The following is a 19,708-nucleotide window of genomic DNA, read 5'->3' on the forward strand; positions in this document are numbered from 1 at the left end:
AGTAATTCGCTTAGGTTGCACTGAAAGCTTGGTGTTACTATTCCACGCGAAAAAGCACTCTTGCTACTAAAAGCGGTATCGCTATCTGACACACTTCTCAACGACATCAAACTTACAAAATTTACCGTCCTAGCAAGGCACCGACTCATTTAAATGTTGCTGAGATTGGCCACCAACGTTAAGGAAGCATGACTCGCTGCTCAGTTTGGCCACTGGGAAATGTTTCTTTTTTTACGACGATGCGTCTAAAGCCCAACGTTGAAGCGGTGACGGCACGGCAGGACTGTGTACTATCTTCGTATTGGTCTTATCTGGTAATCTTTTGCGCGGCTCCCTTCAAAACAAGAAGGGGCGTGAAAGCCGTTTGTTGACGTACTTCAGTTCACAAAGTTCCACTCGTCTTTCCGTATACTGAGGCATCGTTTCTCACGCTGTTGTTGTTGGTGTTACCTCTAAAGAGACGGCACAAACCCACGGTGGGGATTGGTCAGGGTTTAGTGCTGATCCACACAGGACAGAAATTCAGTCAGGCTTATCTCAAGTGGCTCGCAAATAAAGATTCACAAATCTGGGAAAACGAACAACGAATCTTTAGAGGTTTTGAGGAGAATGTACTGAAAATTGAGGAAACAAACAGGTAAAGTTTAAAAGAAATTATTTACATTCCTGTCCTCTCGTTTTATTCTTTGCGCGCCTAAAAAATCGATCCCTGCTTGATAACAAACCTACTTTTTTTCTCATTTTGCTCCCGCATTGTTGACCCTCGATTTACAATAGGGTAAATACGGTCGTACGTGAAGGTAGTACCTCCACATAGGGATATCGTAATATATTACTGCTCCAGACCATGACTTTCTCCGTTGATGGCTGATGAAGTCAGTGCGCCAATTTTTCGCTCCCTCTGAGTGAATCTAAACGACTTTGCATTTGACCTCGTGTAAACGAGGAAAAGTTGTTCTTTTGCCAGGAACGCTCGCAGCTACTTTTCTATGCTAACCCCGCTTCTCGCATAAAAAAAAAGCTTATAAAGTTCATCATTGTAGCATTGCATACGCGCATGTGGGAAATGGTGGGGTTTACTACTTCCCTGTTTTGAACCAGACGCTGCGTTTCACGGCCCTTTTGTGGTCCCAACTTACACATACAGCCACTACCCACTCTGTCTGCATAGTGTATAGACGTTACGAGCAAGTCGATCCTTTAGCCCGGTTAGTAAGTTCTAGCACCACAATGAGCATGGTTCTGAAGTGTTGTAGTTATTTCCAAGAGGTGTTCTAAGACGCATATAGTGCACAGGTCATTCGGAGAGACAGAACACTGTGTAGACAAAGCCCTTGTGGTGACGATGTCCGGTCTTTTAAACGATACTTACTTCCAAGAATTTTTCAATAGCTCCGGTCTGAACATTACCTACCAGCCAGGCTGTGATTTTCTGGAGGCTTTAAGTTTTTTCAGGCACATAGGTTAAAAAACGAGCCGAAGTAGCAATTGTCTTGTTTGGTTGGGTAATCCGGGTCGAGTCATGTGGGCAAACTTTTCCTTGTGCTTTTTTTTTCAGGTCAACGTTTCACCAGAAGCACACCTGTGCGGTCACCACCGGTAAACCAGAGCTGAAGATTCACCCGAAGGAACTGGTGACAATGCGCGTCTTGGAATACGTGCTGTTTGGAGTTCTGGTTGCGGCGAACTTTTCTCTCGGTCTTTACTTCTCCTTCCGGCATTCTTCCGGGGAAAGCGGCAGTGATGGAACTGCACGTGAAGTGTTCCTCGGCAGCAGGTCTCTGAGGATGCTTCCCCTAGCTGCCTCAACTGTGGCCTCCCTATTCTCATCGACTGGACTCATCGCGCTGCCGGCTCACTACTACGCCTACGGATGGCACCTGTTCTGGGGCGGATTGGCCCCTCTGCTGCTGTTTCCTTTTGCGACCCGAGTTTTTGTACCAGTGTTGTACAAGCTCGGTGTGACGTCCGTATTTGAGGTGAGTGCATTGACTGCGATGTTCTTGTGTATGGAAACGCACCTTGCAAACCTTAGTGCATTTGAAAAACCCCAGGCGTCATCTTGGATTTCCTGTACTGACTTTGCCGTACTCCCTTTACACTCGCTTTGTACGCCAGGACGTGGGTAGAGTTTAGGTTGGGGCTTCTTGGGAGCGTTTGTGAATAGCGCCTCAGCTAGCAACACCTCTCAAGAGTAGGCAGAACGTTTAGACAGTAAAGAGCAGGCTAGCGGTCCTAATCTCCTTTTGTGTGAAGGATTCTTCAGGGACCTAACTCCTATGCATGCCTGGAAGCTTGCATACTCTTGTTGTCTGCAGGGTGGAGCGCTGCTCGCCTAATTAGAATCCGTTTTCAAAGAAAGGTTTTACGCGTTCTAACCTCCTTTCAATCACGCCCAAGAAATCAATCTAACTGTAGTTTTTAAAACAAAAAAATTTCGCTGTGGCTTAGCTTGGTTAAGCCCGGTAATTGCGAAAGCAATATCCGTACCTTCGCCATGGTACAGCTGGTAGTGTAGCTGGTGGTGGTGCTTGTGGTTAGACTCGTGGTGATGCATCGGTTATACAATCCAATCCAATCCATTACAATCCAATCCAATCCACTCCTATCCAATCAAATCCAATCCAATCCAATCCAATGTAATGTAATGTAATCCAATGTAATGTAATGTATTCTAATCCAATCCAATCCAATCCAATCCAATCCAGTCCAGTCCAATCCAATGTAATCTAATCCAATCTAATGCAATGAAGATCAAATGAAGGTCGATGGTGGTCACCGCCGCGGCACGATGGTGGTCACCGGCCGCAGCACGATGGTGGTCACCGGCCGCGGCACGGCAAAGGTGTGAAAGCGCAATTAGTATTGCTTTCGTAATAAAATTTGGAGTCATCGAAAACCACGCCCTTATAATATGTAAAAATATCCCCAAAAGTGGGAAAAAATTGTTTGTTTCTGCGACCAGATTGAACACCTGACATAAATATCGACGACTTCCTGAAAGGCAGCCAGATACACTATGCTTGCGCTCCTGACAACGGTTATTCTATAGTTTTCTTGAAGTGAAAGCGTTCTGCTGTTTTCGTTAACATTAATTTTAGGATTAACATATTATCAGCCCAGCTGGTTTCACTGCTAGAGAAAGGCCTTTCTCTCAATGACCCCCACTTAATCCTGTTTTCCGCAAGCAGCGGCCAATGTATTCCATGAAACTGTCTAATCTCAGCCCACTTGACTCTGAGTTTGCTATGTATATCATTTCTTAGAATCCACTCCGTTACCCCCAAAAAATGAGCGCTATCTGCTATCTGCACTACCCTGCCTTGTTATTTTGTTGTTCATGGCTTCAGCTAGGGTACCAAAAACTCTGATCTAAACTCACTCTGCTGCTATCCTGTCTCTGAAAGGACTACTGCAGAGGTTTTAGAATTCGACGGGCTTACAGAGGTCGAGTGCGAGAAGTTAGCTCGCAAAGCATGCGAAGTCCTTTTGAACTAGCATTTAAAATCGTTATGTAATCGTCGAATAAAATCGCGACGGCCTTCAAACTTCTCCGCAGCGCACATCGCCAAGTAGGGAGCCCATGATGACGTCATCGGTGGTACTAGCACGTTTCCAATGCACAAAACGCTTGCTTTGAATGAAAAAAAAAAAGCAAACGCCACCGAACGGAAAACCGATCGAGCATTGCTTGGCCGCATCCAACGACGCATGGCAGGGTGTCGTTGACGGTGGTAGAATTCTGAAATCTTGCCGTTCATGACGTCACGCTGAGTTTCTTCGCACTTATCTAGTGCTGTGAGGAGAAACCTAAAATTTAATTGTCGATTACGTCACCGTATTAAATGGAAGTGCAAAGGAACTGCGCATGCTTTACCTGCAACATATTTAGATATGAACCCTTGAATATCAAGAAATTTTTAAAAAACGGTGCTGTTGCCCTTTTATATGACGCTATCATTTTCCTTAGTGTAGCTAACAACGTTGTTGGCAATTTAATTACAAGCTTTTCGTTAGACTCAATGCATTTGCCTCATAGGTGAACTCCGATAATATAGAATTACTGTATACGCACCTCTTGAAAGCGGGGGGGGGGGGGGGGGGGGTTAAATTTGGAAAATTGAAAAATGGTAAATTTATATTCATTACTTAAGAAAAGCTGCCATACGCATTAAAGTCAATTCCAACCGGGTTTCAAAAAGAGCTTTCTGCCCGCCTGGTGGTCGCCTTCACTGAGGCGAAATTGTGGAAAAAAAATTGCAAAGTCTCCAACTCCAACTCTGGCAGACCACAAACGTTAGCAGTGGTGCTATTTCTCCAAGCCGTCCTTGGCCATTAAAACAAAATATTTATCATCAACATTGTCATAACTCCATCCGAATCATATTTTCCTAGATTTAGCGCTCAGTGTCAGAATATCCGGTGAATACTCGGCTTACTTGGATGTGTTCCTCACTACTTTCTATAACTGTCAGCCTAGGGTAAACGGTTGTTTTCTTTACACACTGCTAACGATACTTTAGTCTTATTTATAATACAGGTTATGCCCATCGCTCTGATTTGAGTGCGTAGCTCCTATGTCATGCGCTGATATTTCTCGCTCGTGTTCTTTTGCTATGCAAGGTAATGAGCTATTCGCTGGTTTTTCCAGCTGATCTACAATAACTGTTATCCTCAATACTCTTCAATCCAATCCTCTGACTCCCTCTCATTAACAAAGGGCGAATTGTATTGTATAGATCGCGCCACCTTACCACATGCGTTGGGTTTTGCTCTTGTTCAAGCTTAAAAAACCCGCTGCGGTGGCTCAGTGGTTACGGCGCTCGGCTGCTGTCCCGAAGGACACGGGTTCAATCCCGGCCGAGGCAGCCGAATATCGATGGAGGTGATATTCTAGAGGCCCGTGTGCTGTACGATGTCAGTGCACGTTAAAGAACGACAGGTGGTCGAAATTTCTGGAGCCCTTCACTACGGCGTCCCTCATAGCCTGAGTCGCTTTGAGACGTTAAACCTTAATAAACAAGTTGGTTAAACACTAGTTTGCGCAATTTTTTTCCTTTATTTGTTTTAACATCCCAAAGCGTCTCAGGCCCATATTGCGCTATAGATAGTAACAGTATTTTCGGCAAGGTTACAAAGGAGCGAACCATAGGTATAAGCGCACAATATCGACTAAAGGCTTATTTTTAATTACAACAAAAAGATATGTAAAAAAAGGATCAAAATCGTCGTAAACAAGTAAATAACACATGAAACTCCCACACTTTGATATGCTCCCTCGTGTCGGTAAAAGAGGGCTGACTAGCGCGAAGAGCACACGGTGCGACAGACCGCTGTTTCGTTCGTTGTTCACAGCAGCTTCCGAGGTCACCTACCTTGCAGGCGTTCATTCCACTCTGTGCACTCCAAGTTGGTGTAAACAATGGGATAGCGATCTCCTGCTAACAACAGGCATATAACATGTGCCGCGCACATGCCAGGTGAGAACATGGAACTGCAGCCAGAGGCTGCGCAGATGCGGGCATCCTAGGCAACTGTTGGTGTGTGCTACTCAAATCTGCGCAATGAATCCTCGTCCCACCAGGCTCGATGAAAAGCGAGGGATTAAATGAAATTTATGTTCCTTCCGTTCATAACGAAATTGCAAAAGAATAAATAACTCCTGCAAGTAACATAGAAAAGGGTGTGCGTTATGGCCCTCTATATACTGAAATTAGACAGCATATCAATGATTTGCAGTTTTCTGCGTTCGTCATTTATAGTAGCAATGAATGTGCTTTTTCATAGCCTTTCGTTCAGATGAGGAATACAACCTCAGTTAATAGTGCTCCACTAACCGGTTCTTCATTGGTTTATGGGGTTTAATGCCCCAACGCAACTCAGGCTGTGAGGGACGCCGTAGTGATGGACTCCGGAAATATCGATCATCTGGGGCTCTTCAACGTGCACTGACATCGCACAGTACACGGACCTCTGGAATTTCGCCTCTTCGAAATTCTACCGCTGCGGCCGGAATCTAACCCCCGTCTTTCGGGTCATCAGTCGAGCGCCTTACCACTGAGCCAAAGCGGCGGCGGTTTTTGGTCTTGCTCTCGTTTCACAACGCCGTATGTAATTCCGTTTGTCCGAAGATTAGTGATTTTCAACTTATATACAGTTGAAGCGAGACCTGCTATCTGCTTCTTTATTTAAGGCGACATGCTACATAGAGTTACCACCAGAGGGTCGCGGACGGGTAAGTGCAGAGTCAAGTGTGGGCACATTTTCAAATTGGTATTATTCGGCCTAAAAACAGCATTTTCAAACCGGAACTTCTGCGGTTGCAAGCTTCATGAGCCGAACAACAAGGTTCTTTATGTTTTTATTTTGCTGCTCACAGCGTACCACGCCATGACGTGAACATGTCCTAATAAACAGATTTACATTTTCTTTTCCTCTACAGTACATTCGACTGCGCTTCAACGCCAAAATTTCGTTAACAGCCTGCGCTGTCTACATTTTTTTCACGGTAAGTGGCATACATCATACCTAAAGACATTGCAATCGTGGCTGCATAACCCTTTCAAAATAATAATTCAGAGTTTACCAGAACCCCTTTTGGCACGGGATATTAATTCTCATCATCATCATCATCAGCCTGACGACGACCACTGCAGGGCAAGGGCCTCTCCAATGTCTCTCCAATGAACCCTGTCCTTTTCAACTTGCGGCCACCCTATCCCCCCAAACTTCTTAATCTCATCCACCCACCTAACCTTCTGCCGTCCCCTGCTAAGCTTGCCTTCTCTTAGAATCCATTCCGTTACCCTTAAGGACGACCGGTTATCTTGCCTTTGCATTACATGCCCTGCCCAAGCCCATTTCTCCCCCTTGATTTCGACGAGGTTGTCATTAACCCGCGTTCTCCGCCCGCTTCCCATCTCGTAATGTTACAGCCATCATTTTTCTTTCCATCGTTGTACGCGTATTTTAATTGAGCTGAACCCTTTTCGTTAGCCTCCACGTTTCTGCCCCATAGGTGAGTACCGGCAAGGTACAACTTTTGTGTACTTTTCTCTTGAGGAATATTGGTGATCTGCCATTCATGATGTGAGAGAACCTGCCGTATGCGCTCCACCCCATTCGTATTCTTCTAGTTGTTGCCCTCTCATTACTCATTCTCCATGTCGCAAAACAAGCTTTTGTTAAAAGCATGGAATAAAAAAAAACACGGATGATTTAGCGAGGTTTTAGACTAGCGAATTAGGTGCGCTCGAACTTTATTTTCACTTAGGCTTCGGTTCGAGGCTCGCGTTAAGACGGCAATATGACACCGGTCTGTTCTGGATCTATTCCGCAGGTATGAAAGTGGATGACGACAACGACATACAAAGCACAAATAAGACATTGGCAGTAAAACACGCCGGATGTTCCGCTGCGGCGTTGACATAATAGTCTAATGCAGCTTCCAGCGAAGCTGATCTCTTCGTGCCGCCGCGGATTTGAAACCCACTCACGACCACAGAGTTCTTTATCATAAATTGTTTTGCATAGTTGACGATTAAGCCTGATTGCAAGTTGACTACAGCCTGGTGCCTAGGTCGCCACCGTATTTTAGTGCTTGAAAATTTTACATTGACTTCGCTTGGCTGGCAGTGAAGCGCTCATTCACGCGCGCTCACACCTTCTGAACACCATGACTGGACGCGATGAACTCATAAAGCTCCGTGTTAACCAATCGTCCTAGAATTCAGTCGTTGATTATCGTCCCGCGGTCCATCTCGAGCGAAAGGTAAATGCAGTCTCTGCGCCGACTCTGATGCCGTGTTAACAAAGACAATTATGAACAAGGCACCCGTATAACGGCGCCGGAACTTCTAGCCCGCTTGCCCTTATTTTCCCCCGGTGCTCTTGGCGAGTCCTTGTCTTTGTAGATGCAGAAGCGCCATTGATGCACTGCGCGGTACATTATAGGCTATTTAACAAGAAGCCGTGCTTCGTGAACATTTTTATTTTGGAATTATTACCTTTGCGTCTTTTTTCTCGTTAACTTCATTCAAGATCAAATGAAGGGACTCAGTTGAAAGGTTTATTCCACCGGACCGCAAGAGCGCGAGGCGATGTATGCCATATCCATTTTTCATCAGCAACGAGCTGTTTCCTTCTAGTCCGCATTTTGATGGCATGTTTTAGAACGAAACTTCTGGTTCCTGTCAATGGTGAAAACTAGAAACTGGCAGGCATGTCGAATATAGAACTGAATCTACATTCCAGATCTTTGTGAGTACCCTCAGTGCCGATATGAATCGACAGCTCTTCAAGCTATTGTGGAATGTCTGGACTCCCGTCCAATCTCCGAGGGGATTTTCTTTAAAAGTTGAGCCAAAGTCAGCCAATGGCGGTGCGAAGAAAAGGCCGTGCTTAAATTCTTCTGACGCAGAGGTTTCGCCAGTCGCCTCTAAAACGTTTTGAACACCGCGTACAACATCGCCTTTGCTTACCTGTTTCTGAGAGACGTGGTTCGGGGAACTGTGCTGCAGACGTGCAGCCCTGCTTTCCTTAGACGTAAGCGTTGTTAATTGGTACCATGTTTGCGGGACTTGTGTTCAGACATCTAAATGAAATATTTGCTTGCTTATCCACGCGTGGTTATAAACATTATAATTTCTTAGACATTTGTCCTTTAGATCAGTGTTGTAACGGGCGCGGTAGACGTGTAGCTAACGTTGGGACCTCGTTGCCGCTCACTGCGTAGCGACATCACCATCTTCCATCTTCACTCTCTTCATCTTTCGTCTTTTTCTTTTATAACAATAAGTAGCAGGCAGTGAAAGACGTTCCTCTGGCGTCCCGGTCCATGCCTCCCTTTCTCGTCCGCTTTCACTCCACGTGAACATCACATGTCTATCACCTCTAGCACGTCCTGACCTAAGCCGTTCCGGAGCATTACAATATGCTCATTAATTCGATCACTGTAACATTTATTTGATGCTGCCCATACAAACAAGTAGTGAATAGACTTCTTTCCATTTTTTTTGCAGCAGACTATCGGGGCCATCTCCATCTTTGCAGCGTCGCTGACCCTTGTCACTGGTACAGTGGAATTGATTTACTCCGTTGTATGACTGTTGTGGAGATGCACTGAAATGAAAGGGGCAGCTAACCAAATTGTCTAGTCTTGGAATACATTCGTTTTCATTTGTGACCAGTCACTGGAGTTATCTGCACTTCATACAGAAATTTATTTATCTAAGACAACGGAAGAACAGGACTAATTATTAGGGAAAAGAGTGCTTTATATAGAGCATATACGTACCGTTCCTACCGCACAGAGAAATACTGGCGCTTAAGCGAGTGTTTCCTGCGATGATAACAAAAAAAAGTAATGTAAAAATGAAAAAATCATCTGTTGATGCCACATATATGCAGGTGTTTGTGAGTCAGGACGAGGAAGCTACGACTATCATTTAGGCTTCCTATTAGAGTGGTAGATGGTGCCTATCCCCTTTCTTCAGTAATCAGCTGTAGTGTCACTGACAGGCCTCAGAGTTGTCTGACCTTTAGGACACCAACTTGTCACCCCACAAACACTAGTGTAGTATTGTGGCGTCACTTATCGGTTGATTTGAATGAAGTGAACAGCGGATTTGCGAGCGCATTTTAAAGGCGCTCTCAAGAAGACGCCGTGAAAGGCGCAGAATTGCGTCGTGTTATTTGAACCCGCACCTGTGGCGCGCCGTATATACCACGCAAGAGGCAGCTCTCAGGCTGCATTTTGCGTGTCCCGAGCCTTCCAGAGTGCCTGCTATCCATATGGGAGACACACACAAAGGTGAAGGGTTTTTATGCGAACGCTTAAAGACTGAAATCTTTGTCGGCTACTCTGTTCTGCCATTGTACTACATTCATGCCAAGTGAACATTTTCATCAGTCTTCAAGAAAGCTTACTCGGACATTTGTTGCCTACAGTGCGCGCATGTTCTTCAAAATAAAGACTGACTATTAGGCTACCGCTTGAGTCCTTTCCGCGGCTGAATGAAGGAGTATGTCAAGTACTCAGTGTATTGTTTCAATATTTTTGCTTAGTATTCCACGCACCGCTCATCTGGTGCAACGTAGCCATTGGCTTGTCCGGCACGCTCTACACAGCTCTGGTAAGAATCGCTCTAAGCCTTTTGACTCTCTCTCATCTCTGTAAATCTCCCACCGATCACGATGACTTATTTCAAATAGTTCTGCTTTGATTTCTTGACAAAGTACCAAGTAGAGGGCCCTGCGAAGGTTACTACCTTAGAATGCGGTATGGAGATTAGAAACTAACTGCATCCTGGAAGTTCATTCCACAGTTCTGTTCTTATGTATATTTTCTTGGTGTAATTGACCTTCGCTATAAGCTTAAAGATGTTCATGTTTTCAAATAGCGCTTCGAGACAATTTGGTTAGCGAAACATATTTTTGCTCTAGCAATATCCTCACATTCATAAAAACCTTGAAATTCTTTCTGCGATATATTACTGCAATATGGCTACAAAACATCATGAGTGTTGTTTACCCTCTATATATTCTCTTTTTCCGACAAGGGTGGACTTCGAGGAGTTGTGTGGACGGACTGCATGCAGTTTTTAGTTATCCTGGCCACTCCGACAACGTTGATCATAAACATATTGATCAACTCTTTATCGGCAAACTCAACAATACCTCCAGTTAAGGATCTGAATGTCAAGAACTACATTGCAGAGTAAGTGCATGAACTGCGAGCGAATTTTTTGTATTCTAACGTACCAGATTATGCATGGTTGCAGTAGCATTAAGCTACGATCTCACTAAAAAGCATGTTCGAAATCCGAGGCAGTACGGCCACAGCACTCTACTGATAGTGTTTGATTTCTGACTAAAGTCTGATTGAGGAAAGGGAGCTTTTGTTCTGATAGACGCACATTCAGGGATCCTCGCCTCAGTTTGCCATTTATGTTTTCTGTATTACTTAAATTCGAAACAAAGATAACAGTGCAACTGCACTTCTCTATGTGAGCTGAAGTATATGGAAGAAAATTTCAGCTAAGAGTGGAAGCTTTATAACGGCCACAAGCTCGTTTGGTTGCTTAGAGCGTTTTAGCACGAGCAGTTTAAAACACTAGAAAGCTGTACTAAGCTCATGCAAAAGGCCAACTTTGGTTAAGAGGGATTTCTTTCTCTTGTGTTGACAGTTTCAGCCTGGACTTCACGAGGGACGAGAATGCCTGGACTTGTTTTTTTGGTTTGTTCGCGTCGGTAATTCTCCGGATGTGCCTCGATCAAGTTGTTGCCCAGCGACTCCTGGCATCCCGAACGATGAAAGAAGCACAAAGGTACCAAAGTTTTCCTACTTATGAGGAGACGTTGATACGGTGCTGAGTGTACACTAGCGTCCAGCATCGACTCAGTGAATGAAAGCAGACTTATTCTAACGATTTTACTTTCTACAAACTGTAAGCAATTGTCTGTGAGGCACCGTACAACGACTTAGTACAACAATGACCGCAGCATAATTCGACAGATTTTCTTTGTGCTCTTAAAAACCATTACGTTTTGTCCTAAGCCATGATTCAGAACCCCCAAAATCTTTACACGAATGTAAACATTACAGAAGACACCACACGTAACAATAAAAAGTGCACTTAACTTACCGCAGCCCCACAAGAACTACAGATTGTGCGTTATCAAACAAGCAAAGCCCTGTTTGGCCGCTCCTCCGTTTCCTGCCGTAGCTAATATGTGAGAACGCAGAATATGTACCGTAAGGACTACAAACCAACAAGCCCGAATTTCAGCTTTACTCGGGGGCTATAAATTTTGCCGTTTTCCAGAAAGCTACAGCGTCTTTTGACAAGCTGCAGCTCTTTAATATGCACCAATATCTGACTCGGAGAATTTTTTCACGGCGTCCAGAAAGCAAACGCGTGTTCGCAAGCTCAGTGGCACATTGCAGTAGCCATTGAGTCACTATGTCAGATAGGATGCCAAAGCTACGCCAGGAATTCTTAACTTTCATCTGCTCATACTACAACCATTTATCTTTTTAAAGAAATAACGCGCGTTGACGACCAAGTTTTAGCCAGTTGTGAGTGCGCGCTTGTCTTGTGCACCCATCTGTCTCGTCTAACTCCAAGTTTAGCGCCTTACTTCAATCAAAAATGTGCAACCAACCGACTCCCATTTCTCTTTTGTTTACAACCATTAACATTGTAATAAGGGAGTAATTACTCACTGGCATCCACCCGAGCGCAGCCATACGGCTCCAAAGGAAAGCTATACAGCTTTCTCAGAAACTTCGTAGTTAAAGAAAAATTCGTCCTGGTCCAGGGTTGGAACCCGGGACCACAGCTTCACCGGAGCAGTCGCTCTACCAATTGAGCTAACCGGGACGGCAAGCTTATGGTAGGGCGAGAGCGAATTGATCAATAACTCGAAGTGGGAACAGTGTTGGTCAAATGTTTAGGGGAATCCCCAAGGTGGAGTAAATTTGTAATAAGGGAGTAATTACTCACTGGCATCCACCTGAGCGCAGCCATACGGCTACAAAGGAAAGCTATACAGCTTTCTCGGAAACTTCGTAGCTGGGGGATTCCCCTAAACATTTGACCAACCATTAGCATTCCAACAAGATCATGCCCAGACATTAGCACCGAGAGCTATGGTTTTTCATGCTGCGGCGAGAACAAATAGGAGATACGCTGCGATCAGAAAAACAACGTCGAGCATTGTGCAATCAATACAGCTATTGTAGCCCTCTTTCAGTGCCACCATTGACAAAACTATATGTTCGCAAAGACGGACTCCGCTTGGTTGCAGCTTCATCATCCCGCGTCGCTTGTCGTGAAGGAAAGCCGATAGCCAGTCAAGATGCAGAGCTATATGATCTGTGCTTCTAATTTTTTGCTGCAGTGTCTGGGTTCGAAAACAGCATTTTTTTTAATTCCTGATTATTTGTCATTTTATGTGCGTGGTTAGTTTAGGTGTGCTAAAATTCGGTGTTCTCCGGTTTATGATGTTTAATCAACACTGCCTATAATAAAGGCGTTTTTCTTTTTCTTTTCAGAATTGCCTTCACCAGTTCACTCCTTTTAGCGCTTGTTTACTGCTTATTGATCTTGATGGGTGCGTCGCTCACTATATGGTATCGAGGCTGCGACCCAGTGCTGTCTGGTGCTATTTCTAGCACTGATCAGGTGAGTTTTGCGTCCTGTAACTTCTTCGAAGTAACCTCTCTGCAGCGGAGGTAATAAGTCTCCTATTCCTCGTGTGTTTTTCAAGCTTTCAATTCCTCGCGGCATCATAAGTTCATTTGGTACTGATTTTATTAAAATCTTTTTAATGCATGTACCGCCTCAAACTGTTCGTTATGGGAAGCCAACAGACCTCTTGCGCTTGAGTTATGAAGGTATAGTAGCACCTTCGGATGCGGGTAAGAACAAAACAAGAACAAAAACAACTTGGCTCCGTAGTATACACAATAAGCTCAGCCTATGCTGCAGGAGATATCTCGCCGGCTTTCTGCGTCGACTCGCGTTCTTTTCTCCCTCTTCGGGAATTCGAAAACATTAGTAACCTGTCACAGACCACGCTGTGAACCGGCTCCAGCATAATTTTTCAAAACTGAACCCTCGCGTGCCTTTCGGCGTAAGGTTGAAAACTTGAGGAACCGCCAATCACAAGCTGGCCGAGCAGCCCTCGATCTTTAATAATAGTCACCATCACTGTTGCTAAGGAGCCCTCCATCTCAGCGTGCGGCTCAATACCATTTTATTTCAAACGCGTACGATGCGGAGTAGCGTGCAATGGTTAGGAGGGACATCAACTGCGCCATGGGGGCTGCTACGCCGTCTAGCATGATACATACATGATGGACAGCGAGCTCCCAAGATGCATGCTAATTCACAGCCGTAAGGAAAATTAACGATTAGGCCAGTATATACAGCAAATGTAGATTGAAAATTATGATTTGGTAGCCAGCCGCAACGATAGCCTGTCGACTTGTCGAAATTCAGTATTGGCGGGGTGCTTGCAGAGACAGTACACGCTAAAAAACAACACCGAACGGGCGAATTTAATCTACGTCTACTACTGCTGCAACAGCGCGGGTTTCCCACAGGCAAGTGCATAGTGTACATGGCTGAACAAGTAAGCAGCAAATTAAGGCTCCCGTATTTCTGCTGAAATCTGCATTCTAAGAACGAGGGACCGAGCTCATCCAGGGACGCGATTCGCGCGTTGCTACAGGCTCACCTAAGCTTATACGACTTCCCATCCGCTACAGGCAACAGTGGCCTTTTTATTTCCCAACATCACAAATGTGACTGATCGTTCAGCTGCGTGCAAAAGCGAAATACGGTTTCGACGCGTCACAAAAGTTTACAGCCATAAAGACGCCAAAAGCAAGCCCGGTAGAAACTGTCTTACGAAGCCGACAACACTCACGAACATTCCTACGCCTTCACTCCCCAGAAGATAGCCACGTGTGAAGCTTTCCTAGAGCTCCGCGGAGAATGACACTAGTCTGAGTTTCGACTAGCAGATTTCTGAGACTGTGCGCTTTCGATAGGGAGGCAGCCTCTTAAATCAGCGACTCGGGCGGAGCAATTTCCGACTGGCCTCGGCAAGGCTAATTCCGACTGTATATTTAGACCACTGCACACTGCACAGTGCAGGTTGTCAATCCCCGAATAATTTCTCGCCCTTTGACAGCGTGGAAACTCGCAGATTATAATCGGCGAACTACATTTGTTACTGCCCTAGCGGAAAAACGACATGGAGGTAAGGGTTCATATTAGTCGCACGCATCCGAAAGCAGCAGGCGGGATTTGCACTACACTACAAACATAAAGGAGTAACAAAAGAGTAAGCAGTCCTTTAGCGCAGTTCCTTTCATAAAAGGGTGTGCGCTAGAGGACAGGTTACTCTCTATTTAATCACATATACGCGTATTCGAATTCATAGTGTACGTTCGAATGTATGAGAAGCATAGTGGGTGCTTTTTAGCACTACTTTCGTGGCGTCACCTGGAAACCGCAAGTGCATATTTGGTGACATTACATTCACGGTAATAACAAATAAGGAGTAGGGTCGTGTCAATGTAATTAGCAGGCAGTGTTTTTCCCTGCTTAAGCATGATTATTACAATGCAGTCGATAAAAGGGACCTACTGTTTTAAGCAACGTGGCAGTCATAAAAATCTTAGGAAGATCACATTTCAAACATGATGTCCAGGTTCCGGATAGAAATTCCCTTCTTCCCAACTCAATATTTTCTTTAAGTATTCACTCTCGAACTCTCATTGGCACATAGCGCTTTACGCTCTGCAGTGAAGCCACCCGCGTGGTTCACTTTCCAATCATTAGTAAACCTTGCTATTCCATGCAGAGAAAAAATGATCTATACAATGTTGCTGCGAAGTTCTTATATCAAGTCACTTTCTTCTGTTAGCCTCAGCCTTTTGATTTAAAAGCTCATCATGTTTTCACTTCGTCAGAAAGGAATGCGGTGTGCTTTAAAGAGCTGTGCTTGATTCCTTACGCCTGTGCGACGTTTCACACTGACCTTGTTTTCTCGCGTCTCTTCTACAGTTCCACAGTCCTTGCTATCTCTTTTTTTATATGCTGCAGATATTGCCGTACTATATAAACACGGAACTAGTGCACGTGCCTGGATTTGTTGGGCTTTTCGTCGCCGGTGTTGTGTGCGCCGCCACCAGGTAACTGATGAGATATCATATCACCTGTCCACAGGTACTGTTGTTGCATTTTGATGCGAAAATTGTTGAATAGCATATATGCGCCTTAAGGTCATACGGGCGAAATACGTTACGTTCACATACCTTCAAGTCTAGCTCTCATCCCTGTACCGCTCCCGTATTAATTTTCATCTCAAGGGACGAACTCTATACTCCAGGCTACGATCACAACACACCAGAATGTTCGGTGGCGCGAAAATCGTATTCTTCAGCGCTGATAACTTAGACATTTCCACTGCATTATTCTGAAATGGCTCTTTCTTGGACGCGGCTAAATAAAACTTGCGCACAAATATTGCAAAGTTAATCTCATGAAAATAACCATCAGCTATTCCGTGCAACTTTTGACTTTCAGACAGCAACGTTCACGACGTCGACATTTTCTTCATTAACGTAGACCCCATGCCGCAATAAGGGAACATCCTTCAAGCACTATGTTGCCGGCTTTAAACTTTAAATTTAGCTATACCCAACGCCTGAGAATCAATGAAATACTTGCCACGAGCATACTCACCACCTATTCTCCTTTCACAGCAGTTGTCTATGCCAGACAAACACAAAATAACACACTTTCATGGCTCTAAAAGTACGCCGGTAGCAATCAATTCCACAAGCTGCGATGCCAAAGACAAGTACCATTTACACAAACCGCTGCCCATACGTTTTTTTTCTAATTTTTAGCTGATGTAGAGTAACGTTATTTAGGACATTCAAGGCTTTCCTTTACTGCGGTGCTCCACATGGCATATTGATATTCTTCTCCACGTCAGTACAGTCGGGGACAAAAGTCTCCGGACCACGTGTTCCTCTAACGAAGCCGATAGCTCAGCTATAAGTCGGCGGCTGGCGGCCACACTTGTGGAGGTAAAAGATCAATTTTTGTTCTTTAATCTCAACAAGTGTGGTCTCCAGCCGCTGTCTGATAGTAGAGCTGTAAGCTTCGTTTGAGGAACACGTGATCCGGAGACTTTTGTCCCCGACTGTACATCTTACGAAGGCTAGATACCACATATTGGGCTGATGTGAGCAGAAAAAAGCTGTTTATCATTCCACATGGACTACTTAATGGAGTAATCTGGCCTTTCAGTGGAAGTGAGACTGGAACTAATTTTATCCGCTAGCTTTTGTAGCGAAAGCTACACTAGGCTACTCAGCGGCGCATTTAGAATGGTCGTCGCAGGTCAGTACTGCTCACGCATCGTAACCACGGCAATCATGACAACCGGTTGCTGTGGTTGTTAGGCGTCGAGCATAACATGCTCGACGTCTAACGTACCTTTCGCTATTTACATCCTGGCTTAGCTGAGCTTAGCCAAAGCTGTTTTTGTCTGCTTTCGGTCATTACAACAAAGTGCGCATTTTTCTGGATTTATTGTGCAGCTTCAGTACAGAACATTTACATTTACCCTGTCGCCTTTCAGTACAACTTCATCGACTATCAATTCCCAGGCAGCTATTCTATATGTGGATGTCATTGCACCCCGCTGGAAGAAAGCCCACAAGCACGTGGGGTGGATTACACGCGGGTCAGGTAAGGAAGTATTCTACGCGGGTAGGACACACTTGCGAGCGCTTATACCACTGCTGGCGTTAAGTACGCATCACGAAAACAGAGTAATGAGGACTTCCAATCGCAAAGTTGAAGCATTTCCGGAGCAAAGTATTCTTTTTCTTTTCGAAGCAGCTCTACTCTAATCCAGCTCTGGAACACGGGTCGCGCTTTGCAATAGTTATTTGGGAGCGGTCACCGAGTTAAAGGTGCACTGAAGAGGAATCTGAACTCGTCTTTTTGCCGCTGGAACTCAATCTACACGTTCTGAGCATTCTTAGAAACTTCGATTTATTGCCCTGTGTGGCCGATTTCCCTAATTAAATCGAATTAACGTCCGGCTCCCGTTTTTTTTTAATTCTTCCCCGTACGGTGGACGGAGTCGACCAACGCGCGGAGTGCCTTTCACCCAGTCCCGTGGCGGCTTGCCGCTCTGCCATAGGCGGAGTAATACGTAGTAATCCGTAGAAGCAAATAGTCCGCGCTTATTTTTATTTCTACTGGCTTATTTTGCGGCTATATTATCTGCGAATGAAACTATTTAATCACGGAAACCTAAAAAACAACATAAAGTGAAAGCAAAGCCTCCACGGAGCTGGTTGAAAGGCACTCCACGCGTTGGTCGACTCCGCCCACCGTACGAGGAAGAATTCAAAAATAAAGGCGGGAGCCGGACGTTAATTCGATTTAATTAGGGAAATCGGTCACACACGGCAATAAGTCGAAGTTTCTAAGAATGCTAGGAACGTGTAGATGGAGTTCCCGGGGCAAAAAGACGAGTTGAGATTCCTCTTCAGTGCACCTTTAAGTAAGTATCACGGAAACAGTGTAATGGGTACTTACAATCGCAAATTTGAAGCACTTCCGGAGCAACATATTCTGTTTCTTCTCGAAGCAGCTCTACTCTAATCCAGCTCTGGAACACGGGTCGCGCCTTGCAATGGTTATTAGGGAGCAGTCACCGAGTTAAGGTCGCTCTATGGAGGAGTCCGGACTGCTCTGCCAGAACCTGTGGATTTTATCGGAAGTTTGCGTAGCGTAGGCTAGCTTCCTTCCGTTCCGTATCTGATGAGGGCGCTCGAGAGCGCAAGCAACGCTGGGTATACTTTCTTCGCTAGCAGCGCACAAGGTTTGCTCCGGCCGGAGCGTGAAGCCTTCCAAACGCAAAGTCGGGGCTGGTGCTCTCCGCCGGTCAGCCACACTGTCACAGAGCGTGCGGACCGCTCCGGATCTGTGATTGGAATACACCATAGGGTTAATGTTCACAGAAGGCGCGTAAGCAGCGTCACTTATTTATTTCAGAGGAAGGTGTGGTAGACCTAATTGCTGATACTCATTTGCAATGCTGCGGACGTTCTTTTCGCTACAAAGCCACAAACACGCACGCTGCTTTGCTAATCTTGAAAAAAAAAATGAAACGTTTAATAGCGCATAAAACAAATTACAGTCCTTGTAAAGTATTTAATCAGATAGATTAATTGTAAATCGTCTCTTCTAGTCAATTTGCAGAGCATATCAACACACCAATGCATGCAAGGATAGAAACAAAAAGAGGCTGCATGAAGAACTTGACGATGGTATTGGCCGGTTCCTCCGCAACGCATAATCCTAGTGCACGTGCCGTAAAAAGAGGAGAGGGTTTCATGCGCAGAATGTGCAGTAGGATCCATGAGCGGTTGAACGAGGATAGTGCTGTAATTTTTGGGATAAATAAATGCATATAGTGGGGTTAATTCGGTAGAGTGCACAAACATATTTACAACTTGGTATTACAGGAACTCGTAGATTATTGATTCCGCGCCTGAAAATTATCTCACCTACACGAGGACATGCAGTTGAGAAATGTAGCGCACTGGAGTTTCACTGACTTAACAGTATTAGGTAGAAGAATTTTGGTACGCGCAACTATTTGTTTATTTAATGATTAAAAGCATGCACACACCTCTTCGAAGGAAAAAAAATTGAAACAAAACAGGCATAAACGGCTAGTTGAACAATATACAAAACAATGGCAAATTATCGATCCTAATTGAAATAATTACCAATTTTATATCATTGACTTCAATTTTGGAAAATGTAGTGACTGACAAAGGCGCGCAGGGTAGGTCCGCTAAGATAAACTTGTTTACGAAGATTACTCCACTGTAGAACTATCGGCAGTCATCTTGATAAACTGGGCACATATTTCAACTGCCTCTAATTTGATAATTGCCACAGATTTATTATTCAACTTGTATTTGTTAACTTTAGCTCATGAAATTTAATGTCAAAGTTGTAGACTAAATGTATTTTATGCTAAATAAATTTGATTTTAAATAAGTTTAGCATGGGCTCTTATGTCGAGCCAAAAATAAACAGCGCGGGATTTAAAAATTTTCACAGGAATATGCGCTACTATGTCGCTATGTTTG

At 44.7% G+C, this 19,708-nt stretch overlaps 1 protein-coding gene across 1 annotated transcript in view; it reads left to right on the plus strand.

Moving 5' to 3' along the window:
* Nucleotides 1-1,640: 1,640 nt before the first annotated feature.
* Nucleotides 1,641-19,708, plus strand: part of LOC149347236 (sodium-coupled monocarboxylate transporter 2-like) — a 30,278-nt gene continuing 12,210 nt past the window's right edge. The window contains exons 1-9 of the mRNA XM_089585532.1: nt 1,641-1,979; nt 6,443-6,508; nt 9,021-9,072; nt 10,066-10,133; nt 10,560-10,717; nt 11,187-11,327; nt 13,058-13,187; nt 15,621-15,709; nt 17,170-17,279. Of these exons, the coding sequence (XP_089441658.1) occupies nt 1,641-1,979; nt 6,443-6,508; nt 9,021-9,072; nt 10,066-10,133; nt 10,560-10,717; nt 11,187-11,327; nt 13,058-13,187; nt 15,621-15,709; nt 17,170-17,279 (1,153 nt within the window). The remainder of the gene's footprint in view (nt 1,980-6,442; nt 6,509-9,020; nt 9,073-10,065; nt 10,134-10,559; nt 10,718-11,186; nt 11,328-13,057; nt 13,188-15,620; nt 15,710-17,169; nt 17,280-19,708) is intronic.

This window comes from Amblyomma mixtum, chromosome 4 (assembly GCF_055824585.1).
Source record: "Amblyomma mixtum isolate Tamu chromosome 4, ASM5582458v1, whole genome shotgun sequence".
Classification (NCBI taxonomy): domain Eukaryota; kingdom Metazoa; phylum Arthropoda; class Arachnida; order Ixodida; family Ixodidae; genus Amblyomma; species Amblyomma mixtum.